The 22,499-nt window shown below is 47.6% G+C and overlaps 8 protein-coding genes across 9 annotated transcripts; 6 read left to right on the top strand and 2 right to left on the bottom strand.

Moving 5' to 3' along the window:
• The first annotated feature begins 76 nt into the window (after positions 1–76).
• SPPG_00895 (uncharacterized protein) lies at positions 77–2,548 on the top strand. The gene is made up of 4 exons (XM_016749223.1): positions 77–432; positions 502–754; positions 818–1,318; positions 1,379–2,548. The coding sequence occupies exons 1-4, from the start codon at positions 86–88 to the stop codon at positions 2,306–2,308; spliced, it is 2,031 nt and encodes a 676-aa protein (XP_016611448.1). The 5' UTR covers positions 77–85; the 3' UTR covers positions 2,309–2,548.
• A 66-nt stretch (positions 2,549–2,614) lies between these two features.
• SPPG_00894 (uncharacterized protein) lies at positions 2,615–4,525 on the top strand. The gene is made up of 6 exons (XM_016749222.1): positions 2,615–2,769; positions 2,832–2,963; positions 3,026–3,677; positions 3,734–3,871; positions 3,950–4,016; positions 4,077–4,525. Exons 1-6 carry the CDS (start codon positions 2,679–2,681, stop codon positions 4,368–4,370), a joined length of 1,374 nt encoding a protein of 457 aa, XP_016611447.1. The 5' UTR covers positions 2,615–2,678; the 3' UTR covers positions 4,371–4,525.
• A 5-nt stretch (positions 4,526–4,530) lies between these two features.
• SPPG_00893 (uncharacterized protein) lies at positions 4,531–6,124 on the bottom strand. Its single transcript, XM_016749221.1, has 4 exons — positions 5,836–6,124; positions 5,609–5,773; positions 4,840–5,550; positions 4,531–4,783 (listed from the first exon to the last, which is right to left on the bottom strand). Exons 1-4 carry the CDS (start codon positions 5,959–5,961, stop codon positions 4,748–4,750), a joined length of 1,038 nt encoding a protein of 345 aa, XP_016611446.1. The 5' UTR covers positions 5,962–6,124; the 3' UTR covers positions 4,531–4,747.
• Positions 6,125–6,230: 106 nt separating this feature from the next.
• On the top strand, positions 6,231–10,920 carry SPPG_08887 (DNA-directed RNA polymerase III core subunit RET1). Its single transcript, XM_016757035.1, has 11 exons — positions 6,231–6,474; positions 6,541–6,725; positions 6,790–6,944; positions 7,012–7,283; positions 7,344–7,968; positions 8,033–8,366; positions 8,432–9,355; positions 9,416–9,772; positions 9,836–10,117; positions 10,188–10,375; positions 10,437–10,920. The coding sequence occupies exons 2-11, from the start codon at positions 6,570–6,572 to the stop codon at positions 10,762–10,764; spliced, it is 3,621 nt and encodes a 1,206-aa protein (XP_016611445.1). The 5' UTR covers positions 6,231–6,474; positions 6,541–6,569; the 3' UTR covers positions 10,765–10,920.
• A 65-nt stretch (positions 10,921–10,985) lies between these two features.
• SPPG_08886 lies at positions 10,986–15,688 on the top strand. 2 transcript variants are annotated; one of them, XM_016757034.1, is made up of 9 exons: positions 10,986–11,022; positions 11,104–12,407; positions 12,484–12,573; positions 12,644–13,472; positions 13,536–13,764; positions 13,828–13,991; positions 14,055–14,858; positions 14,923–15,000; positions 15,063–15,688. In XM_016757034.1, the coding sequence occupies exons 2-9, from the start codon at positions 11,233–11,235 to the stop codon at positions 15,519–15,521; spliced, it is 3,828 nt and encodes a 1,275-aa protein (XP_016611443.1). In that variant the 5' UTR covers positions 10,986–11,022; positions 11,104–11,232; the 3' UTR covers positions 15,522–15,688. The 2 variants fall into 2 exon arrangements, with proteins under 2 accessions (XP_016611443.1, XP_016611444.1); XM_016757033.1 differs by having other exon boundaries at positions 10,986–12,407.
• SPPG_00891 (uncharacterized protein) lies at positions 15,580–17,278 on the bottom strand. The gene has a single exon (XM_016749220.1). It carries the CDS (start codon positions 17,105–17,107, stop codon positions 15,860–15,862), a length of 1,248 nt encoding a protein of 415 aa, XP_016611442.1. The 5' UTR covers positions 17,108–17,278; the 3' UTR covers positions 15,580–15,859.
• An 847-nt stretch (positions 17,279–18,125) lies between these two features.
• SPPG_00890 (uncharacterized protein) lies at positions 18,126–20,479 on the top strand. The gene is made up of 8 exons (XM_016749219.1): positions 18,126–18,277; positions 18,351–18,534; positions 18,600–18,780; positions 18,844–19,091; positions 19,153–19,347; positions 19,409–19,656; positions 19,722–20,036; positions 20,107–20,479. Exons 1-8 carry the CDS (start codon positions 18,148–18,150, stop codon positions 20,379–20,381), a joined length of 1,776 nt encoding a protein of 591 aa, XP_016611441.1. The 5' UTR covers positions 18,126–18,147; the 3' UTR covers positions 20,382–20,479.
• Positions 20,480–20,756: 277 nt separating this feature from the next.
• Positions 20,757–22,236, top strand: SPPG_00889 (arsenical-resistance protein). Its single transcript, XM_016749218.1, has 5 exons — positions 20,757–20,855; positions 20,920–21,049; positions 21,120–21,472; positions 21,538–21,725; positions 21,789–22,236. Exons 1-5 carry the CDS (start codon positions 20,783–20,785, stop codon positions 22,212–22,214), a joined length of 1,170 nt encoding a protein of 389 aa, XP_016611440.1. The 5' UTR covers positions 20,757–20,782; the 3' UTR covers positions 22,215–22,236.
• The last annotated feature ends 263 nt before the right edge of the window (positions 22,237–22,499 follow it).

Below are 22,499 nucleotides of genomic sequence, written 5' to 3'. Positions count from 1 at the left end.
CCGTCACGGGCTTCTGCTTACGGCATAACTCAGCTTTGGTTTGCAAATCGCTTTGCTTTGGTGGTCGTGTCCAATACAAACAGCAATGTCGTTGAAGCGGGTTGGGATCTCTGCGCCCTCCTTACCGGTTTGTCCTGAACTCGATCCGGTTGAGAACCTCCGTCGGTCTTTGGAGGCTTCAACCTTCTCCCTTGCATCCACTCTCACACCCGGTGTCGCACTCGCAGCGTCGGTATCTGCAAAGGGATCACTAGCATTTGGGCTTCCCAATGTTGGAAAAGCTGGAAGCGAAAGCGTTGGGGGGTCACATTTCGGCTCCCGAGCTATGACTTCGGAGATTAGCTTGGAAAATGATGACAACGAGAACCTCCAAGATACCGAGCAGTCTGGCCCGGTGGAGGTACCGGCTGAAAAGCTCTCATACAAAGAGAGGTGGGTATAAAGCATTGTCAGTAATGCAGGTTTATGGGCTAAACTGGTTAATGCAAAGATATCCAACAGACTGCGGTTAATTCCGTCTAGAATACCTGGACGCCCTGCGCCCAAACTGAGAAAAAGTCGCTCTACAAATCCAGCCCAGTCAATCGATCGCCTCCGCCATACAGAAGCTATTATAGCGCTTTTGGAAAGAAAAAGGAACGAGTACAGAGAACAGCGTCGACAAGAGATTATGGAGCATGCGGCAAGATCAAAGATCAGAATGGAGAGACTCCTAGCGCGGAAAAAGGATGAAGACATCGCTCAAGAACGACAGGTGAGTTAAGGTGGCAGCTTTGTTCATACTGTAACTGGCATTAACGCAGGCGAGCATGGATAGAAGCTGCCTACGCGACTACCCACAAGCCCACAAACCTACAGAAACCTCGTGCCATCAACATGGACATCAGCAGCTTGGTATCGAGAGATCGTCCAACAGATGCATCGATCACATCCGCATCACCTTCGCCGGCTGCCAGCCGATAGTGAGCAAACGTCTCTCGCTAACCGGATACCGTCTCGCGAAGTTCTCTTTGGTCGGCTTTTAACTCCAGGGGCAATGGCCTTCAGGGACCATAAAACGGTCCAAACACCTCTGATGCCAATTACACCCAAGGTATCGAAGCCAGTGCCAAAGCGGCCTAGTACACTCAAGAAGAAGAAAAGGACCTCAAAAAAGCGAAGATCTCAATTCAATTTTGGTGCGAAACCAACTGGCCAAGCTCAGCTCATAGCCCCGTTCCTTCCGATTCCGCCCATGCCGTCTCTCACCCGACCTATTAAGCTCTCAGAGTCTTCTGAGCAGGTCTGGCATGAAGACGATGTCAAGCTCACCCATGATGTAAGTACTTGATATACTGTCTCTCTGTGGATCTCAAAGTCACCATATCCCCATTTGTAGTCCAAGTATCAACACAACCTTTATCGCTTCACTAGAATGGCAGATAGCCTGATCAGAAATAAAGAGGTCTCCAATCGGCTGCTATCCGCCGATTCTGAGCAAGACGAAGAGGTTGATGATAGTAGCGTGCTTGATCCTGAGATTATGTGCGCAGATGACAACCGATCGGACATTGCTGCTTATGATCTGGATCGCGAGTATGATATCATTGTTAGAAGGGGTCTCAAAACAGCCGATACGGACAATATTCAGAAAGATGTACAGGAAGAAGGCAGCTCAGGAATGGAGCGGGAGCATATTCAAGGAATTACGAGAGCCATTGTATCCGCCTCGCGCCGCGGCATGGTGGCTGTGGAAGATTTTATTGGCAAGGATCGGCACAGTGGTGATCGCGGCTCGATTCGCGCCAAGGAAGTTGATGCTATGAATGTCAGTAATAATAGTCCGGGAATGAGATTGGATAGCGGTGATCGTAAAAGTCTGGGTAAGCTTAATGTATTCGAACAAGAGAGACCTGTTACGGCCATCATCGATGAACCGCGGCCGGAAGTACATGAACAAGATGCGCCGTCAGAATCGGAAAATCGTTCAGAGGAGGCTTCAATGCACTCATTGAGTGACAGTGACTCTCAGCCCTCTGATGACGAGTTCAAAGAAGACAGATCGGAAAGTGCCTCCACAGCAAGTACACCAGCGCCGTCCACGCCATCGATATACAGCACCAGCATGGAATCGCAAGGGATAACGTCGACACGCACCACAACCCCCATGCTTTCAGCACGATCAGCATCTCTCACATCATCCACTCCGTCCAACAAAGCCAAAAGGCAGCTGACTCCGCTGACCCTGGATAGTCTCATAGAGACGCAGCACCTGAAGCTAGTTCAGCCTCTCTTGGTACCTCAAAGCCTGTGGCGGGTTCCAACATAAAGTAGTTATCCAGGGTAATCGTAGGATCAAAGAAGCAGATGAAGTAAAGAGGACAGCTGTCTACATTGAATTGCCTATAGGCATGGCAGTAAAGATAATGGAACATCATCATAAACAAGAATGCTGGAATGTTTGCGGTGTACACCATTGTGCATTTCACCGCCTTGCTGGCATGTCCATTTGTGTACGTTCATACATGGTCAATATCGAGAAAAATAAAATGGCAGAATTAAATAGCGATCCTCAAGGTATTAAGTCCCTCTCAGTTTTCCGAGTTTCCAACAACTAGATTCAGACAAGCAACACGTGGCTTAGCTTCGTGAGTGTCGGCTCAGAGTGTCACCGTCGAACAGGTCATCATCTAAACAAGATGCCGTTTCCACTGCCAGATGAGGCGACCGTTGCAGAGCGTTACCCTCCATCATTGAAGCTTAAGCTCGTAGAAGTTGTTCACAGGCATGGTGAGAAAGAGTTCATATGGAGATCTACTGTTGTTTACTTTACGAATGTTCTCCTCCCCCAGGCCAACGTAGCCCTGCACATCCATTCTTTGCAAACATACAGGCACCTGGGCTGTGGAACCGCTGCCACTTGACTCCCTTTCTGCATGCGTTGTACGTAGTTGGCGGGGATTTACAAGAGAGTCAACATACTGGTATGACGAAAGCAGGGTCCCCTCCTCCGCTTGAGTATTCCTTACAGTATTGAACCCTTCAGTTACTCCTCCCCTGGAGCGCCCACCCCACTTCAATCGTGTTCTTCTCAACCCGGCAGACCATGACATTGAAAAAATGCAAGCGGTTTCCCAGTTAAAGACTGCTGTGCGCACTGGAGACTGTTTTCAGGGACAGCTCACAGATAAAGGAAAAGAGACCATGAGGGAGGCTGGGATCAACCTGCGGAAGCTCTATGTTGAAAAGTTGGGTCTCCTAGAAGGGACGATGGGCCAGGACTATCATAAACGTGTCTATCTTCGAAGCACGGATTATGCGCGTACCATCGAATCACTCCAGTACTTGTTGGATGGCCTGCACCCTCCCCCTGCACGAGTGGATGAAGCAGATGCAAATCTCACAATACACGTCAGATCTATGAAAAACGAAACCATGTACCCACATCCAAACTGCAGTTATCTCAATGCTGTATCAAAACAGTTCCGTGTTTCCGTGCAAGCCAGTTTGAAAAAGGAGACCGAGATGCTCTTGAGAAGATTGTCGCATCTCGGCACGGATATCGACAAACCTCACCTCTTACAAATACATGCGCTGTATGATATCTTTGCCTGCATGCAAGGACACGGTCTGCCTTTGCCCAAGGGGGTTGCGCAGAGAGATATGGACGAGTTGGAGAGCATTACGATGAGACAATGGTGGGTGACACACAAGGTGTTCTCTAGAGGAGGTGACTCTGATGAAGCAAGAGTAGGTTTGGAGCAGGTGAGAATTCAGAGCATGTGGCCAGTTTGGCTATCGGTCGTCTGCTCTCCGATTTGAAAACAAGGATAGAAAAGACAGTTCGTAATCGCGATCCTGTCAAGTTGGCCATATATTCCGCACATGATACGTGAGTTGGCTGATTGTTTATGTTTTCAGCAGTATAATACTTCCGTTTGCAACATGTGTATTCACCTGCTCTATGTAGAACCATCGGTCCTCTGCTCACAGCATTCAAGGTCAGCGACGGACGCTACCCACCGTTCGCGGCCATGGTAAAACTTCCACACCGCGCAGGTCCCACCTTAACAGTCACCTCACTAACGCCGCTTTAGGTAAATTTTGAACTCTTTGAAGAAGCATCCCACAAACGATCAGTCTGGTCGCGTCTGGTCGGTATCAATCCACCACCACATTATGTCCGAATGCTCTACAATGGTCAACCACTCCGCATCCCTGCATGTGCTCCAGTCGGCAAACACCGGGAGGGAGATGACAGTCTGTGCACTCTAGATGCGTTTATGGAGCACGTTGATCGCATGATCCCCAAGGATTATGAAAAGTCATGTAAGACCGAGAAATTTGTAAAGGAAGAGTACCTGACGCCCTTGAGGGTATCTAGTGAGTAGTTTAATAGGCGCTAAATAGCCAAAGGAATGTCGCATGGTAGATACTGGTTGTGAACAGGTACAGAGAACGATGAATGTAACGCATAATAAAGCTTGGCCGATAAACAGGGCGTTCCCGGCGCAGCCATTGGCGGAAATCTAGAGCCGGGAAGAGAGGGTTGTTGGTTGATTGCATCAATAGCTGGCAATCTCTTCGATCATTAGGGTGCTTAGCGCTTGATTCTATCCAGTCACGGTGTTAATAACGGGTATACTTCGCTCTTCGACACACATGTTCGAATGCTCATTCAAAACTGTCTAAATACATAAAAAAAAATGTTCCTCCTTATCTCTAGGATGAAGATCAACAGAAGGCATGACATTGACGGGTCGTTGAGCTACACCGGTATTGCCAAGTGTCTGCTCATCAATTCCTGTACAATAGCACAGTCAGTCAGGCTTCGCTGTGCAATACACGATTCCCACTTACATAGGTGGCGAATATGAGTGCGCTCGTAGGCGCGCTTCGGGCAACGGTAATCCCAAATCCTCTATAGAATCCTCTAAATCCTTCGGCCTTATATAGGGATCTTGCTACGCCAACAAACGAAGCACTCCCCTCTGCCGTTTGTTGCCGGCTCTTGACGCAGTCGGCAGGGAATAACGTTGCATTATATGCCATTCCAGCCACAGCACCAGCTCCCATTATGTGCCATGGTGATAGGTCTTCCTTTGTTTTAACTGCAGGGTTGGTCGATCTGTTGATGAAGTACTTCACCATGACTTCGTACGCGCCAAACCAAGCCGCACCGCCTCCTGCTTCTCTGATAAACGTGGCTAGATGACCTTGATAAAGCCCTATAAAACCATGTTCTCGGATGGTTTGTGTAATAACACCTACAGGACCGCGAAAAGGTACCCGACGCGTTCGGCTGCTATCCTCTGTACCCACGGAACTAGTGGAGAGATTCGAATATAGCACATCTTGAACTTGCAGCTTGCACTTCACCAATTCAATAGGGGTCAACACAAATGACACTACAGCGCCCGAGAGAAATCCAGAAACCGCAAGTTGACCCAGATTCAGCGGTTCACCAACGTCCTTGTTCAAAAACTCCCGTATTATCGATTGAATGTGGTTGAAAGCTACAAACAGAACCGAGTTCTCCAGCATCGATCCTACAAGAGGCGCGGAAAGCCCCTGTCGATAATCATCAGGAACCGCCAGGCCATTTATATATGAATTTCCATCGGTTTACCTTGTACAAACTTAAGGAACCGTCCTTTCTTACAGCTTGTTGAAAGCAGTCCAGTGGACCACGAAATAATGTCCCTCTTCCCTCCTTGGACAAGGGTTGAGATTGCAGGCGTACTTTGATGGTATCGAATGGGAACTGGAACAGCATTCCAACCATGCCCGCGACCTATTAAATAGAAGGTGTAAGGCATCGACCTCTTATGAACTGTGTACATGCATTATGCATACTGAGCCAAACAGGAAATCAGCAACGGGCGTCTCCTTCTTTAGTTTCACCTCCGGTGCAGCCATGTGTGCCAAGTTCGTAGCGGTGGAGGGTGAACTCGTCGCGGCCCCACTTGGAGGAGCCTCCATACTAATATCGCTGTTCCTCTACCACCACCTTCCGCATGAGACAGGAAGAGAGTTGTCGCTGCGTGAGGATCGCAGGTTCAAGTTAGCTTGTGAGCATTTCCCGCAGCACCGGAGGCGTCTTCCAGTCGGGAAACGCCAAGTAAGAAAAATAAGGTGTGGAAATTCGATATCAACAAAAAGATGACGCGATGACTGTGCGCAGTAGAGCTTAGTTGCTATAGTTACCAAAAACAATTCATGAGCGAAGATCGTTCTTGACCATGAAAGCATTTCAACATGCCTGTGCAAGACAACATTTGAAGTTTTTTTAGCGTCTTTTGGGGCATATATCGCTTGCTACAGCAGTAGGTATCTTTGTTGCTGTCTTGTACACCCTGAGCCTGTCAAGTTTGGGCAGAAGTCGGAAGCCTGTGCGGCATTTTCGCAGTTCTCGTCAAGTTGTTGCCCCACTGAGGATTCAAAGTCGAAACCAAAAGTTGGCTTGTAAGCCCTTTCCATATTTCAGATCTTGTGGTAAGAATCCTTCTTCTTTTCTCGGGCAGTTATATTGTATTTCCTGACGAGTAACCTATTTGACAGAGTGAGGATCTGCACAGAGAGGTTGCAAAATGCCTCCACACGCTGTTAACGGCGGTGGGAGGGCAGGAGTGGGCGAGCCAATTGGTAGAGGGAAGGGAAGCTCCATCTTTGAAATGGACACAATGGCAAGGGATGACTTGAGATACAATGGCAAAAAGCTGACCGATCCTATCACAGCTGCCGAGGTACTTGCTGCAGATATCACTACCAGGAACACTGAGCATATTTACTGACTCTGCTCCTTTCTAGGACAAATGGAGACTTGTCCCTGCCTTCCTCCAGACAAAGGGTCTGATCAAGCAGCACGTCGATTCGTTCAATTATTTCATAGAAACCGAAATGAAACAGATCCTGCTGGCGAATGCCAAGGTGGATAGTGATGTAGATCCCACTTTTTGGCTAAAGTATGACATTATATGCCTGCTTTGCGACATATTACCGAGTTCTAAGATGATCGTATCATCCTGATAGGTTCCGGGATATCCGAGTCAAGTATCCCCAGGCTTACGATGCGCGCAAGGGAGTCACATATGAATTGACTCCACATGAATGTCGATTGCGGGATATATCCTATGCTGGTACAATTCTAGTCGACATCGAATATGTTCGGGGCAAGCAGTTGGTGAAGAAGAGGGGCATTGAAGTCGGACGCATGCCAATTATGTTGAGGAGTAATCGATGCGTTCTTACTGGCAAATCGCCCGAGGACATGGTCAAAATGGGGGAGTGCCCTTTGGATCCAGGTAGGTGTTCATGTACTCTGATTTGATTCATGGCTAGCAAGTGCTTATATTCCGCTGAAGGTGGATATTTTGTCATTCGGGGTGTGGAAAAGGTCATTCTTATCCAGGAGCAATTGTCCAAGAACCGAATCATTGTAGAAACAGATCGGATGGGCTTTATCAACGCTGCCGTAACCAGTTCTACGCACGAAAAGAAGAGTAAAACCAACGTAGTCTACGGCAAAACCGGACGAGTGACAATGAAGCACAACAGTTTCATAACTGAAGTGCCAGTGGTGGTTGTGATGAAAGCAATGGGAATTGAATCTGATCGGGAAATTGCCGAGTTGATTTGTGGCGATGATGAAAAGTTCCTAGAGTTATTCTCACCATCACTGGAGGAGTCTGCATTATTGGACCCATCAGTCCACACACAACGTCAAGCACTGGATTGGTTGGGACGAAAGGTGAAAGTCACTACAGCAAAAAGTAGAATTGGAATGCGTAGAGATTATTTCGAGGAGGCGCGAGATCTTCTCGCGACAACAGTTCTTGCACACGTCCCAGTGGAGGATGTGAATGGTCAATGGAACTTTCGACCGAAGGCTGTGTATGTTGCTTTGATGGTTCGTCGAACACTGCAGGCGGTTAAGGACGGCGGTATTGTGGATGATCGGGACTTTGTTGGAAATAAGCGACTGGAACTGTGAGTGTCAGCAGGAGGATATGAAACGTGGTTAAATGTAGCTGACCGATTGTTTGCCGACCAGTGCAGGCCAGCTGTTATCCCTTCTTTTTGAAGATTTATTCAAATCATGGCAAGCAAATATCAAGCGTGCCATTGACACACAACTTAAACGATCCAACCGAACTTCACAATACGATGCCGTCTCTGCAGTCGCTCAAACCTCCCGCTTCATTACTGATGGACTTTTCCGTGCCATTTCATCCGGAAATTGGAATGTCAAACGTTTCAAGATGGAGCGAGCTGGTGTTACGCAGGTTCTTTCTCGACTGAGTTACGTCTCAGCTCTTGGAATGATGACTCGTATCAGCAGTCAGTTTGAGAAGACACGCAAAGTTTCTGGCCCTCGTGCTCTTCAAGTAGGTACTAAACCGTAGCTTCACGCAAAATGTTTTAATAACAGCAAGATATCTCTATTTGTTAGACTTCGCAATTTGGTGTCATCTGTCCTTCTGATACCCCCGAAGGTGAAGCTTGTGGTTTGATCAAGAACCTGGCTCTGATGACGCACATCACCACCGATTCTGACGATGCGACGATTAGACGTCTTGCATTCATATTGGGCGTAGAGGATATCAACATACTTACTGGAGGAGACTTGTATGAGGAAAACACGTATTTGGTTTTCTTGAACGGTGTTATCCTTGGTGTTCACCGAAATCCGGAAAAGTTTGTAAAGGATTTCCGGCGATTGCGCCGCGCTGGGAGAGTGGGACCTTTTGTTTCCGTATATCGTACCGTGACACAGCGAACTGTGAATATCAGTAGCGATGGTGGTCGTGTCTGTCGACCACTCATCATCGTTGATAAAGGGAAGAGCCTGGTGACAGATAAGGATGTAAAATCTATCATTCAAGGTGTAAAGACCTTTGAGGATTTGATTGAGGAAGGCAAAGTCGAATATCTCGATGTTAACGAAGAAACGGACACGGATATTGCCATGTACGATAAAGATATCGTGTATAATCCGGACCAACTCTTTGGGAAGGTAGTCGACTCTCGAGCGGATACCGCATTGGCTTTACCAAACACGACACATGTGGAAATCGCACCTTTTACCGTTTTGGGAGCTGTTGCGGGGCTGATTCCCTACCCTCACCATAACCAATCGCCACGTAACACGTACCAATGCGCTATGGGTAAACAGGCGATTGGAGCTATTTCCTACAACCAACTCACACGCATCGACACCCTCTTGTATCTAATGGTGTATCCTCAACAGCCGATGGTGCGGTCACGAACTATAGAATTGATTGGGTATGATAAACTGCCTGCTGGACAAAATGCAACGGTGGCTGTGATGAGTTACAGTGGATATGATATTGAGGATGCTCTAGTGCTGAATAAGGTAAATATAACAACAGCCATATTACTTGCGAGGTGTTGATCTAACAAATACTGTCAACAGGCCTCTGTCGATCGAGGATTCGGTCGATGCCAAGTGATGCGAAAGTTTTCAACAATGATCAAGTCGTACCCCAATCAAACTTATGACCGACTCGCAGATCGGGGTGAAGATGAGCATGGCAACGTTCTTGAGAAATTCGACATTTTGGACGACGATGGTATCGCCGGCGTAGGGGAACGAGTGTATACTGGCCAGATCGTTATCAATAAGCAAAGTCCTGTCGAAACCGCTCCACGTGTTGCGCCTGCGACGGAAGGTGGAGAGCATGGGCATTTCATGGGGGCAGATCCAACCGCGGTCCAGTACAAGTCTGCCCCGACTAGCTTTAAATACCCAGGTGACGCTGTCATTGATCAGGTAGGTTTCTCTGGTGTGGCTCTATACACGGTTAATTATTCATCTAGAACTTTTTCATTAAAGGTTCTACTTACAACCAATGAAGAAGATCAGACTCTGGTCAAGGTTCGCATCCGGCAAACACGAAGACCGGAGCTTGGGGATAAATTCTCGTCCCGTCACGGACAGAAAGGTGTCTGCGGTATCATCGTTCAACAAGAAGACATGCCATTTTCAGACAATGGAGTTGTTCCCGATATCATTATGAACCCTCACGGTTTCCCATCACGTATGACAGTCGGGAAGATGATTGAGTTGTTGGCTGGCAAGGCAGGGGTTTTAGCTGGGCAGCTGCAATATGGAACGGTAAGATGGGGAGCACATTTGACAATGTTCTTGGTAGGCTTCCTGTTAAATTTCTTGTTTATCACTTCAGGCTTTCGGCGGGAGTAAAGTCGATGATATGTCTCGAATTCTGATTGAGAACGGATACAGCTATTCTGGCAAGGATTATCTAACATCGGGTATCACTGGCGAGCCATTGCAAGCCTACATCTTTTTCGGACCAGTGTATTATCAGAAGCTGAAGCACATGGTGATGGACAAGATGCACGCTCGTTCAAAGTAAGGTTTTTTTTTGTGTCCAATTTAGTAAAACCTGGTGCTAACTGTGACTTCAATACAGGGGTCCTCGTGCGGTTCTTACCCGACAACCGACCGAAGGCAGATCGCGAGATGGAGGTCTCCGAGTAGGAGAGATGGAACGCGATTGTTTGATCGGACACGGTACAGCGGCGCTTCTCATTGAGCGACTCTTGTACAGTTCTGATGCTTATGATTGTGAAATGTGTGGCGACTGTGGGCTTGTGGGTGGCTGGCATGGATATTGCAACTATTGCAAGAGTCGCCGTGGGGTTGTCAAGGTGAAGATACCATATGCTTGTAAATTATTGTTCCAGGAGTTGATGAGTATGAATGTGGTTCCGAGGGTCAAGGTAAAGGATTTGGAATAGTAGTAGTAGTAGTATAAGCAGTGAAAAACTGCTGGAAGGAACCCACAATTCATTAACTCGCCAAGTCTCGTCGCATCCTAAAAAACAATCCCCGTAAATAAAGAACACTTATGGGTGGCTGTGAAAATCATAATAAACCTCTTCTTGAAACACAAAAATCTTCTTTCCAAAACCGCAAATGGATGCGGCGCGTTTGCCGTTGTGGGTTTTTGTTTAAGAAGGGAATATTCCCACAGAGTATTGGAGTTTTGCGCAGTAGTAAGTTGGGAAGGGGGACAATGCAGCGCGCGCGACATCACACTTGACAAGTTTCCTTTTTATCTCCTACTTTCTTTGTAGTGTTGGTTGGCTCTCGTCGAACGTTTAGAACGGGGCATCTGGTCGTTTTCTTACAAGGTTTTATCAGTCTTGTTTTGTCTCGGACGTCAGAGAGTTAAAGTCTTTCGAGGGGGGCAATTGGTCTGAGAAATGCAACCGTTAGATGAACGGTATGCGCGAGGACCGCCTCAACCTCAACGCATGCAAACCTATGAAATGTACCCTACGCGCGACCCAACGGCTCGTCCAAAGCCGCAACACCAGCAGCAGTTGTCATCTCAAGGTTTTTATGCGCTTGGGAGCGGTGAACCGCATGCAGGCGCGCAACAGCAAGCGCCATCACATTACGAACTCTATCCAGCTCCTGTACCGCACGGACCTGTTTATCCAATGTATGTGGATGGATATCATCAAGGAGCGCCTGCGGTACGACCTACGCAGCCACCGCCAGGGCCAGCAACGTTGATGCCGATGCCTGTTAGCGCGGCCTATGTCGAACCTGCGCAAAATACATGGACATATACGCGCCCTCAAGGAGCTTCCCAAACCTCTCCACAAAGCATGAGTCTTCCACAGCAAGCCCCACCGCAACCCCCGCAACAATCCCCACCGCAACCCCCGCAGCCATCCCAGTACAGGAATCAGCCTGCATCGGCTCCTTCCATGCAACAAAGGCCCATGGAAAAAACTCGGCAAACGCAAGGTCAGCGGACTGACTATCGCCTTCGACATGCAAATAGTCAAACACACCTGATCCCATCTTCGTCTGCCTCATCTGTAGTCTCGGCACAAACAAATCCAGCGTCTATCAACCTTGGGCCTCCCGACAAGCGTTCCTCATATCAAGTGCGAGCGCTTGCGAGGAAGGCACTAAGTTTCCAGCGGCGTCAGTGGTTTACAAACATTTGCTGTATTGGATTGTGTCCATTGATCATGGTTTTGGTGTCAAGCATTGTCGGATTCGTCATTGCCAACATTGTGAGAAACCAGGATCGCGGGTTTGACATTGTTTACTGCTCCGATCGTGTGTCAGTAAATGAGCAAAACTGGCCGATATTCAACTTCACTTCGCCGGGTATCTTCAATACGACACCAGGAGTTGTTCCCCGGACGTCCCGTGTGACCAAACACGTCAACTTCTTCAGCGTGATATTGTTGGCGATTGCAGACTTGGATATTACTGGATCAACCACACGGAGTGCCCAAGATTTGGTGACGGAGACACCGTGCGTGAGTTGGTTTGGGGAGGCATATCCGAGGGATGATCAAAATATCTACCAGAGGGTTCTCAGGAAGCAGCAGAATGCGTATGCAATCAAGGACAGGTGTGTTGCAACGCGAGAACAGTTTAAACCTTGGCATACTTTACTTAAGTACCGCATTTTCTCCCATTTCTTTTAGTGCGTACACATCCGAAGTGTCCAGTGGTTGGTTGGACATTTTGGCACCGCAGATTTTGGCGGATCCAGCGGCTCTACGACAGGCAGTCAGGTAAGACACGACAATATATGGCATGCTTACTACGATACTTATTCCTTGTTTCTGCCTCGACTTTCGACAGTCTTGCGCGGTCATTCGCCCAGTATCAAATGCGACCTTGGGCACTTGTCGGAGCCGCCCCAAATGTAAACCCGGCCGATATTGGCAGTGCACCGCAGCAACCGCCCTTGACAAACCTCAATCAGATTCCTAAAACTATTGGCGGCGGACCGGAGGTTCCCATGTTTAAGCCTGCGACCTCCGCAAATGGTCTTTTAGACACAATTGAGCCGCGTTGGTTTGTGGATGTGGATGTGAATGCCCTGGTTCTCAAGAGCTTACAACAGGTTCCGTACTTCGAGCTCAACCCAACCGCATTTGGCACCGTGCCCCAACTAGACGCGGAACTTGGACAACGATTAAACAAAGTCTTGCAGAACTTGGCTGGATTGGACAAACACGTGATTTTCGATACCGCACCATCCTCCGCTGATGTTATCAAGTTCTTCCAGGATGTGATTCGTGTTTCATCTGACATGCCATATGGGTATGTCTATTTCACCAACCTGAACCATCCGACGAAAAACTATGCGTACACGATGGCTATGGGCACGGACTCACGGTTGTCTAATGCTGCTGGCTATCCTACCGCTGGACGACGACAGCTTGTTCAGCTGTCACAGCTGTCAAATGCTATTCTACGATTCAGCAATCCGGCAGCTCTGGGAACTACGGTGATCACTCAAGGCACGCGTCTGTTTCCTCAACTGAGTGATGGAAAGATTAAACTTCCCATCAGTGGGGCGATTGGAAGGATTCTGTACCCCTTTGGAGTGTCGTTCCTGTTGCCTATCTTTACGATTGTGCTGGTTCGTGAGAAGGAGGACAGGGTGTTGATGATGATGCGTATGGTACGTGAAACGCAATGGACTCACTGTTTTCTCATGGATGACTCAATTCGTACTCTTATCCAGAACGGTCTTAGACCCGGAATCTACTATCTATCGCATTATGTGACCTTCTTTGTCCTTTATATCCTATCGACCACAATATTTTTGGTATCGGGCGTTGCCGCGCGTCTAGACATGTTTATTCGAACCGAATTTTCAGTCCTGGTTATCTTGTTCCTATTGTGGGGTCTTGTGCAAATTGCTTTGGCCTTCTTTTTCGCAAGTTTGTTCAGCAAGAGTCGGAATGCACTTGGTGAGTCCCATTCATACCGTTAATTTACTGTGGTTGAGAGAATCTTACATGGCGGTATTCCAGTAATGGTGTTCCTTACGGTTCTTTGCGGCGTGATTATATCCCTCGTTACGGATCAGCTGTTTGCGGATAAGAGTGCTCCAGCGGGGTTCTTTTTGTGGCCTCCTTTTGCCTTTTACCGATGTCTGGGAGTGATCAATAATGCGTCCTTTTCTGGGAAGAGAAGGGTGAGTTGCGGATATGATGGAACGCGAGTTTTTCGCATATAATCTCTAACAACAACACTCTAGCCTTATACGCTCGACAATGTCACAGTGGGTGATGAGGTCTTCACTGCTATGATCTTTATGGCCGTTGAGACTGTGGTGTTCATGGGGTTAGCTGCATATCTGAACCAAGTCCTTCCCTCCGAATTTGGAATCCGCAGACCGTGGCATTTCCCAGTTACGTCCTTTTTGGAATCCAAGAAAGCCAAGGGAAGCTCGTCCACGGCTCAACCCAATTCGGCCGTCGATATTGGATCTGACGATGAGGATGAGGATGTTCGAATGGAGCGAAAGCGAGTTTATAATAACGAGTATCGCGCCGATTGTCCGCTAGTGATGAAAGGCATGCGAAAAGCCTATGCGCCTCGTAACGGACGCAAGACTCCGAAAATAGCTGTCAAAGACGTTACACTCGCCATCGAAGAAGGCGTTGTATTTGGTCTTCTCGGACCCAATGGCGCGGGCAAAACGACTCTCATATCAATCCTGACTGGCCTCTATTCTGCAACATCCGGCAAGGCAACCCTCGCCTCCTACGATATTGCGACCCAAACATCACAAGTGTACAAAATGATTGGTGTTTGTCCCCAATTTGATGTCCTCTGGGAGGATCTGACCGTAGATGAACACATTTATTTCTATGCGCGGTTGAAGGGCATTCCGGCGAAGAACGAAGCCAAGGCAGTTGCGGCGAGTTTGGAGGCTGTCAAGCTGACGGGTTATGACAAGAGATTGGTGAAGGGGTTGAGTGGCGGAGAGAAGCGAAGGTTGAGCATTGCTATTGCGCTTGTAGGAAATCCAAAAGTTGTGTTTCTGGATGAGCCAACGGTGAGTTCCGCATAGTATTTCCAGATTTGGTTCTAGTGACTAATTTCTCATTGTTGGCTTTTAGACCGGTTTGGATCCAGAGGTTAGACGTGTCATATGGAACATTATCAATTCCGCTCGAGTCGGCAAGACGATTGTGCTGGTATGTGTACAAGCATTTACCTTCTGAACCGCAGTTCCACTAACTCTCCCGACGTGACACAGACAACGCATTCTATGGAGGAAGCTGAAGTATGCTGCCAACGAATCGGCATCATGTCTAAAGGCTCTCTCCGATGTCTTGGGCCCCAACTCCGCCTCAAGCAGCTCTACGGCTCGGGTTTCAAGCTGTTTATAACATCCGAAACCACCTCAAAACTGGCCCGAGCCTGTGCGTTTGTTGAAGGCGAGGTACTGCCCGGCCGTCAACTAGCGAAATGGGGTACGCTCAAATCCTCAGCGGAATATGAAGAAGCCATTGGAACGTGGCAAAAATTGGAAACCTTTTCCACGACAGTGTCTTATATCTTTACTCCAGAGTTTGATGGAGATATTGCGCGTGTTTTCGAGGTTATGGCAGTGGGGGGCCCGCGAAATGGGGTTTGTGATTGGGGGGTTACTCAGACTAGTTTGGAGGAGGTATTTGTGAGAGTTATCAAAGTGGGTGAAGAAGGTGCTGATTAGAGTAGTAATGTTTTTTTTTGTGGTTTAGAGATGGTGTGTTGTACTTTTTGTGTAGATACTTTTCGTGATTTTTTGTATAGACAAACCATAGATTTTTGTGCTCTATCCTCTTGTTTTCTTTTTCTCAGTGCCTTTTATTATTGCATTTGCATTCTAAAATAGCCAAGTGACACGATGCTTTGGGCTCCTATACGATATTATTAAAATCCCATCCTCGAGGTTTGATAAAACCTCGCTCGAGGGAAAGAGTAGCAAATGAACAAGCAACCATTTACCAGAATAAAAAAAACCAATTTCTGAACGCACAGCAAGATTAAATCCCAAATTAATTCCTATTTTCATTGCCTTGCCAAAAGCTCATTCTCCAATACGCCCCTTAAAGGACACCATCCCCCAAAGACTGCCATCCACTTTTCAAACTCCCCGACACAGTCCCACACTAGTGCATCATCTTCTGAACCAAGCATATCTGTCAACTTGTCCCGTCCTGAGAATAATAGTGGGCCAATCATGCCTTCGTGATAGTTGGGAGACGTCCATCCAGCCAATTGAAAGCGCGAGACGACTTGTCGAGCTGCGTGGTAGGAGATGTACCAAGTGAGTTGAAGTGCGTCGGTAGGGAAAGCGGCGAGACCGAGATGAGCGGTGTTGAGAAGGGTTTGAGGTAAGAGTAGCGAGTGAGACGGGGATGTTGGGTCACGATCAAGGGTGCTTGTGGGTTGAGGCAAGGATGGTGGGACTATGGATTCTGCGGCGCGCTTGACGGCGTCAACAATGGGCCAGAGAAGGAGGAGTGCTCGGACGGCGTCCATGCGTGCCACACTTTCGTCCCAAAGATCGACTAACGCGCCACCTCCGGAATCAAGCTGTGCCTTCCTACGTCCCAATGTCCACGTTCCATCTGCCCTAGCCATAGACACACAACCTACTAGCGCCCCAACAAAGGCATCCACCACGTGTTGATCACGACGTAGACGTGCGTACACTTTGCTACGACCTCCAAAAGATTGTGGATCCCTTGCGACATGACTATATGGTGAATGTCCCGAAATAAATGCAGCAAATAGGTCCGCGGATAAATGCCGACCTTGGAGTAATCGCTGTGAAAGGATACTGGGACGCAGAGATGAGAGCGAGTTGTGCATGGTCCGGGAGGTGCAATAAAATTGTGATAGATCCGATAGAGAAAGGTAGTTGCAAATTGTATATAGGCAAAGGGCGGGCATATTCGCAGGCCAACAGGCCTTGGAGGAGGTATGGGCAGAGTTGGATGGAGGTTCATCGTCACTGATGTCCATACCGTCTATTAGACAAGTTAGGGAGATTGGAGACGGGAGCCGACAAAGAGGGAGGTCCGAGTTCCTTCGCGAGCATCGAGAGTGTGAAATAAACGAGCATGGCGAAGACGGGGGCGATGGGGGTGCGTTTTGGTCGGATACGGATGTTCCCGTCGAATCCTCTGTCACTTGTCTAGTGACATCCGTAGCGACTAAACAATTCGGCTCGTATGGTGGAGAAGGCGGGGGAGAAGGAAATCGCCAGTCCCCTCTATTTCCTCGGTCGTCATAATCACTATCCTCGTACATTGTTCTGGTAGTTCGATATATATTCAAGTTGTAGGAAAAGATTGTTTACCACGTTCAGCTAGTATCCACCCAGTACAGACAGCGGCAAAAACAACAACGGGAGTGTATAAACCAAGAATGTGTTTCTGCATGATGTAGTGAATGCGGAAAAGTGGGGGAGTAAAAGAAAAAAGGCGAGAAAGCGAGAGGTCGGACCTCCTTTTATAAGCCTGTCTGCCGCCGGTTCGAATGAAATAGCTTTGGTCAGCGTGACTTGAAACAACTCCGCAGTGCTGCTGAAGGCTGCTCTTCTGACGTTCCAGCACGCTACATGTATGATTTTACAAAGAGTCAGAGAATGGTTAATAGGATGTGAGTTTTCCATTCTGGCAACCATATACTGCATGAAAAAGTGTTGATCGCAGCTGGCAATCCAAGTGTTACCGCCAGAGAAAAGACTTGAATGATCGACGTGCCCGAACAGTTTTGGATTATGCTCCTCCCTCAACACATTGGGGAACCTCATGGCCCTTTCCATTAGACCGCATTGTCAAGTGAGAAGAAGTACAAAGTATTGAGACTCGTGAAATTAAAGCCCAGTGGGTCAATGTTGGCCCAAGCATCACATACACTGCATGTTTGCAAACATTCGAGAAATCTTTTTCACAAAAGTTGGATTAATGAACAAACATTGTGACTCTGACAAAATCATTAGATGACGGATACACTAGTATACTCTTCCGGTGCTTGTTGCCAAACTTTCAAAACTTTAACGAAGCAACCGTCTCCAATATTTAGTAGCAGGGAGAAAGGGGTTTACGGAAAACGAGGAAACTTGTACTGGGGGTGTGTAGGCATTGACCCCTTGGAAAGGCATTTATCCTATTTTCTCTCAGTTCATGGACTATTCCCCACAAAAAACAATAGCTCTGAATGATGTAACAACCGCTTGAGGGAAGGAGCGCGTGGTCCTGCACACTGGTTAGATAAGCTGGTTTATAAAAAGCTGAAAAGTGTTGGATGTTCTGCCTCGTACATTGCCCAATACTAGGAAGAAAATAATGGATACAGCGATTCGACGTCGTAAAACTGTTCCCGGGACATCAACCGCGGCATCAGTCCCTGCCAACCAACCTACTCGGCAGTCCTCATGGAGGTCCAAGATTGTATTGGCTGGATTGAGTATCACAGGTATATGTAAACCAAGTGAACAGGAAGAGCATTGTTGCACGTTAAGCGTTCCTAACGAGTGTGTGAATGATAGCTATTATTGCCGCTTACCAGTACTTTACACCCAGTCGTGCTCCAACCGTTCGACAGCGACGTGCTGTTACTCCGGTGAGGAGGGATGGAGGGACGGTCGGATATACCTGCGATCCAACAGTATGCAAACTGCCGAATTGCTTTTGTCCGAGTCGAATGCCCCCAGGTGGCCTTTCGGTTTCCAAGTAAGACTTTGAATGCTTGTCACTCTGTTGAGTCTTTGCTTTTTAACCAATTATGTCCATATCAGTACCCCTCAATTTGTATTGCTCACTTTTGATGATGCTGTGAATACCGTTACATACCCTCTCTCCACGGCCGTGACAACCTCCAAAAACCCAAACGGGTGTAGAATGGATGCCACCTACTATGTTTCGACCATGTATACGGACTATCATCTAGTGCAAATGTTAAAGGCCGCGGGACATGAGGTTTATAGGACATGCCATTAGGGTGACAAAAAACCGCGCATATTGACGATTAAGCTTTAACAGATTGCGATTCATACCATGACGCATCCCGGAAACGCCGGCTTGGACGAAATTGACGGATGCCGAAAGGCACTCAGAGCATTCTCTGGCGTCGATGGCATAACAGGTTTTCGCGCGCCGTATCTGCAATACAACATGAGCACCTATCAAGTTCTTCAAGATTTAAAAATCCTTTACGATTGTTCAAATCCAGCCGATCCTAGAACGGCTCCGTGGCCATTTACTTACGATAACGGGTTTCCCTATGTTTGGTAGGCCGTGCTAATGAGTTTGGGTTTTTTGAAGGGTTACTGATTTGTTTGTTTGACATAGCGAAACTGGCGATTGCGATTATACCAGAAAGTTTCCGGGTTTGTGGGAAGTCCCTATGTACTCACTGGTAGACCAGAGTACAGGGATGGAATACACTGTCATGGATCCGCCTGGAACACCAGCCTTTTTGATGCAGCTCCTTCAATACAACTTTAAATTACATTGGGAGAGTACGAGAACGCCTATGGGGTTATGGTAAGCAGCGCTATTGAGAATGATTTTCATATCAAATACTTGGATTTTAAACTCTTTCTAGGATGCACCCCGCCTGGTTTCTTCAGGATCCCGATAATGACCGTGTTGCCCTTCTCAATAATTTTATCCAATGGACACGGGATTACACCAACAACCAAGTGTGGTACATTACAGTTGAAGAGCTACTGACATGGATGCAGAACCCGGTGGGATTGGATAAGATTGGAACTTCTCCCGCTGTCCAATGTCCGGAACAAACTGTTGGCCCAGTGACAAAGGAAACATGCAATGGGCGAGATGATAATCAGAGTACGTGTAAAGAATGCTATTGGGGTATGAAGCAGGGTACTCATTTCTTGTCGCCGGGTATCTAGATGGTCAAACAGACGAAGGTCTCACCATCCGCTGCAACCTCGGCTTGTACTCGTCCGATACTTGCTTCTTTTGTCCAGTCGAGAACCCTTCCCCATCCAACCCCGTTCCAGCTTCAACAAACCAAACTCTTCCAGGGACAGGTTGCGATAATGCGCCCCCATCAGGAGGCTGTGTACAAGGCACTTGGCAAAACTGTAAATGTCAGTGCATTGGTGGTGATGATGTATCAAGGAATGGATTTTGCCCGGATGCTACTGGAGCTTGTACCATTGTTAAATCGTACGACTATGTAAACAAAATGTTTTTATGTCCTGGTGAGTTGAGACTTGTGTATGATGCTGTGTGGAAGTGTGGTAGTGTTTTTAATGATTTTGAGTTATCCAGGCCAGGCTATTCCGACGTCAACCCCCGGAGGTACCGCCAGCACCAGTAAACCGGCATCTTCTACCGCTCCAGCCTCTTCTACTCCGCCAGCGTCCACCACCCCTTCCTCTACTGCCACCTCATCTGGATCATCGACCAAGCCGACCACGACGGTACCTGGATCGTTCGAAGAAGGTACCAAATTGCCGCCTGGTTCTGTGTCTGGCAGTGGTCGATTGATGATCAACATCCCTTTGATGGCAGTCGTTGCTCTGGGATGGTTCATGTTGCTCTGACGCTATATATAGGCTCTCAATTTCATTCCCCTTTGAGAAAAAGGGCCATGGTTTTTTATCCAACCATAATATATGGCAGTCAAGTATGACCAAAGCCAGGTGGATGGGTTATTTTCTTATTTTCTATAGCAATTCACGGATGAGATCTGGATTTAGCTCTACCATTTTCCAAACACTAACCCTTTTGCAATCAAACCCGTTTTTTTGCTTCTGTCCAGGACAGAACATGTAACGCGTAGGAACGACATTTTGTCCATGCCGTAAGCAGTCCCGCTAGCCAATCATCTTGTTTTGCTGCTCACATCACAGCTGCGTATGATTGTGCTGGGATTTTTTATACGGTGAATTCGTTTCTTCGACACTGAGTTCTCTTCTTGTCAAACCAGCCAACGTTAAGCAGCATGTTAGAAAATCAAACAGTCCTATCCCAACTCTCTTGGCTTGATCGGCTCTTACCGATATGGATTATTCTCTGTTTGTACCCTCTGTGGATTGCCAAATGATTATTGCTCTGACATTCTGACACGCTCTGCTACAGCAATGGCCCTCGGAGTTCTTTTGGGTTATTTTGTTCCTTCCGTTAGGACTGTTCTGAACTCGAGTACTATTGCGGACGTTTCCCTACCTATTGCACTTGGACTTCTTTGGATGATGTACCCAGTTTTTTGGTAGATTTTGGAGCGGCAGCGGTTAATGTTATCAATTGGGAGTTTCTGAGACCGTTCTTTTGCCTTTTAGCAAAGTACAATATGAGAAACTTTCCAAAATCTTTCAAACTACGGGCGTTTTCCGCAACCTGGCCTTGTCGGTGCTGTTCAACTGGCTCTTGGCTCCTCTTTTGATGGCTGCGCTGGCTTGGGCAACTCTACCCGATTTGTCCGCATACCGTACTGGTGTGATCTTGGTGGGAGTTGCACGATGTATTGCGATGGTGTTAATCTGGAATGAGCTTGCTGGCGGGGATCGGGAATGGTGTGCCGTCCTGGTTGCCTTAAATTCCATCTTGCAAGTTCTTTTATATGGCCCATTGGCATACTTCTACACGGTCATCGTTGGTAAAGGCTCTTCGATTGACATTGATATGTGGCTAGGTAAGAGTCTTTGTTGATTTTGGTTGACAGGTTACTACAATCTTGTGAACATTCTTTCGACGTAGTGACAAGGAGCGTTCTGATCTTCCTCGGGATTCCCCTCCTTGCTGGATTTCTTACCCGATTTGTACTGTGTCATTTATGCCGAGGGCTTCTCGGTGAAACTTGGTACCAACGCAAGTTTCTCAAGTGGATTGGTCCCACCAGTCTGCTTGGCTTACTGTTTACTATTGTGGTCATGTTTGCTCTTCAGGTACGCTGAAGACCAAGATGTCTTTTCACTGCCTTCCTGCTAACAGGTTCACGTTATTTCCAGGGGCACCGCATTATTGACGATATAAACGGAGTCCTGCGTGTGGCCGTGCCACTCATACTATACTTTTGCATCATATTTGCGCTCGCCTTTCTTGCTTGTGCATATTTCCGCATGCCTTATCCCACAGCTGTCACGCAGTCATTCACGGCGGCGAGTAATAACTTTGAACTTGCCATTGCTGTGGCCGTTGCGACTTTTGGCATCGATTCGCCAGAGGCTCTTGCAACAGTGATTGGTCCACTGATAGAAGTACCTGTTTTGCTTGGATTGGTGTATTTATCGCTATGGTTCAGACCGCACTACCCGGTCGTTGAGGAGATTTCGGCGGGTAAAGATGAAGTAGAAATAGTGTGTGTTAATCCAGGTCCGGAAGCCGGAGGGCCATCCCATTTGTGTGCGTCTGGTGTGATGATAAATGAAAATTGACATGACTTGTTAAGATATTGTCACAATTAATTGATACCTCCTGCTTGTACTGAGCTGGAATGAAAGGGGGTTCCTTTCCGGAATGAAAAGGATGACATTGGGAGACTTGCAGATATTACTAGTAGTACACTCCGTAGTCATATAGGGCGCTCGTTTCCGACTCCAAGGGACCGTTCAAGCACACACGGCTGAGTGATTTGTCATGAACAATACGACGGCCGGAACATCTCCAGCAATGCGCGGCAAAGGAGGACAAGGAGCATATTAAAAAAAAAAACTCCCTGT

Source organism: Spizellomyces punctatus (genome assembly GCF_000182565.1).
Source record: "Spizellomyces punctatus DAOM BR117 chromosome Unknown supercont1.2, whole genome shotgun sequence".
In the NCBI taxonomy this organism is placed as follows: Eukaryota; Fungi; Chytridiomycota; class Chytridiomycetes; order Spizellomycetales; family Spizellomycetaceae; genus Spizellomyces; species Spizellomyces punctatus.
Note: the sequence above shows the minus strand (reverse complement) of the source record. Positions and strands in the feature narration are given on the sequence as shown.

Bases quoted from the DNA above. Each gene is read 5' to 3' on its own strand.
- SPPG_00889 (XM_016749218.1), top strand. From the start codon at position 20,783: ATGTTAGAAAATCAAACAGTCCTATCCCAACTCTCTTGGCTTGATCGG. The intron at 21,473-21,537 runs GTAAGAGTCTTT...CTTTCGACGTAG, and splicing joins TGACATTGATATGTGGCTAG to TGACAAGGAGCGTTCTGATC. The intron at 21,726-21,788 runs GTACGCTGAAGA...CGTTATTTCCAG, and splicing joins TGGTCATGTTTGCTCTTCAG to GGGCACCGCATTATTGACGA.
- SPPG_08886 (XM_016757034.1), top strand. From the start codon at position 11,233: ATGCAACCGTTAGATGAACGGTATGCGCGAGGACCGCCTCAACCTCAA. The intron at 13,765-13,827 runs GTGAGTCCCATT...GCGGTATTCCAG, and splicing joins CAAGAGTCGGAATGCACTTG to TAATGGTGTTCCTTACGGTT. The intron at 15,001-15,062 runs GTATGTGTACAA...GACGTGACACAG, and splicing joins TCGGCAAGACGATTGTGCTG to ACAACGCATTCTATGGAGGA.
- SPPG_00890 (XM_016749219.1), top strand. From the start codon at position 18,148: ATGGATACAGCGATTCGACGTCGTAAAACTGTTCCCGGGACATCAACC. The intron at 18,278-18,350 runs GTATATGTAAAC...TGTGAATGATAG, and splicing joins GGCTGGATTGAGTATCACAG to CTATTATTGCCGCTTACCAG. The intron at 19,092-19,152 runs GTAGGCCGTGCT...TGTTTGACATAG, and splicing joins AACGGGTTTCCCTATGTTTG to CGAAACTGGCGATTGCGATT.
- SPPG_00893 (XM_016749221.1), bottom strand. From the start codon at position 5,961: ATGGAGGCTCCTCCAAGTGGGGCCGCGACGAGTTCACCCTCCACCGCT. The intron at 5,551-5,608 runs GTAAACCGATGG...GATTATCGACAG, and splicing joins GTTCCTTAAGTTTGTACAAG to GGGCTTTCCGCGCCTCTTGT. The intron at 4,784-4,839 runs GTAAGTGGGAAT...GCTATTGTACAG, and splicing joins CACTCATATTCGCCACCTAT to GAATTGATGAGCAGACACTT.
- SPPG_00891 (XM_016749220.1), bottom strand. From the start codon at position 17,107: ATGTACGAGGATAGTGATTATGACGACCGAGGAAATAGAGGGGACTGG.
- SPPG_08887 (XM_016757035.1), top strand. From the start codon at position 6,570: ATGCCTCCACACGCTGTTAACGGCGGTGGGAGGGCAGGAGTGGGCGAG. The intron at 9,356-9,415 runs GTAAATATAACA...TACTGTCAACAG, and splicing joins ATGCTCTAGTGCTGAATAAG to GCCTCTGTCGATCGAGGATT. The intron at 10,376-10,436 runs GTAAGGTTTTTT...ACTTCAATACAG, and splicing joins AAGATGCACGCTCGTTCAAA to GGGTCCTCGTGCGGTTCTTA.
- SPPG_00895 (XM_016749223.1), top strand. From the start codon at position 86: ATGTCGTTGAAGCGGGTTGGGATCTCTGCGCCCTCCTTACCGGTTTGT. The intron at 755-817 runs GTGAGTTAAGGT...GAGCATGGATAG, and splicing joins ACATCGCTCAAGAACGACAG to AAGCTGCCTACGCGACTACC. The intron at 1,319-1,378 runs GTAAGTACTTGA...CCCCATTTGTAG, and splicing joins ATGTCAAGCTCACCCATGAT to TCCAAGTATCAACACAACCT.
- SPPG_00894 (XM_016749222.1), top strand. From the start codon at position 2,679: ATGCCGTTTCCACTGCCAGATGAGGCGACCGTTGCAGAGCGTTACCCT. The intron at 2,964-3,025 runs GTATGACGAAAG...TGAACCCTTCAG, and splicing joins ACAAGAGAGTCAACATACTG to TTACTCCTCCCCTGGAGCGC. The intron at 3,872-3,949 runs GTGAGTTGGCTG...TGCTCTATGTAG, and splicing joins ATATATTCCGCACATGATAC to AACCATCGGTCCTCTGCTCA.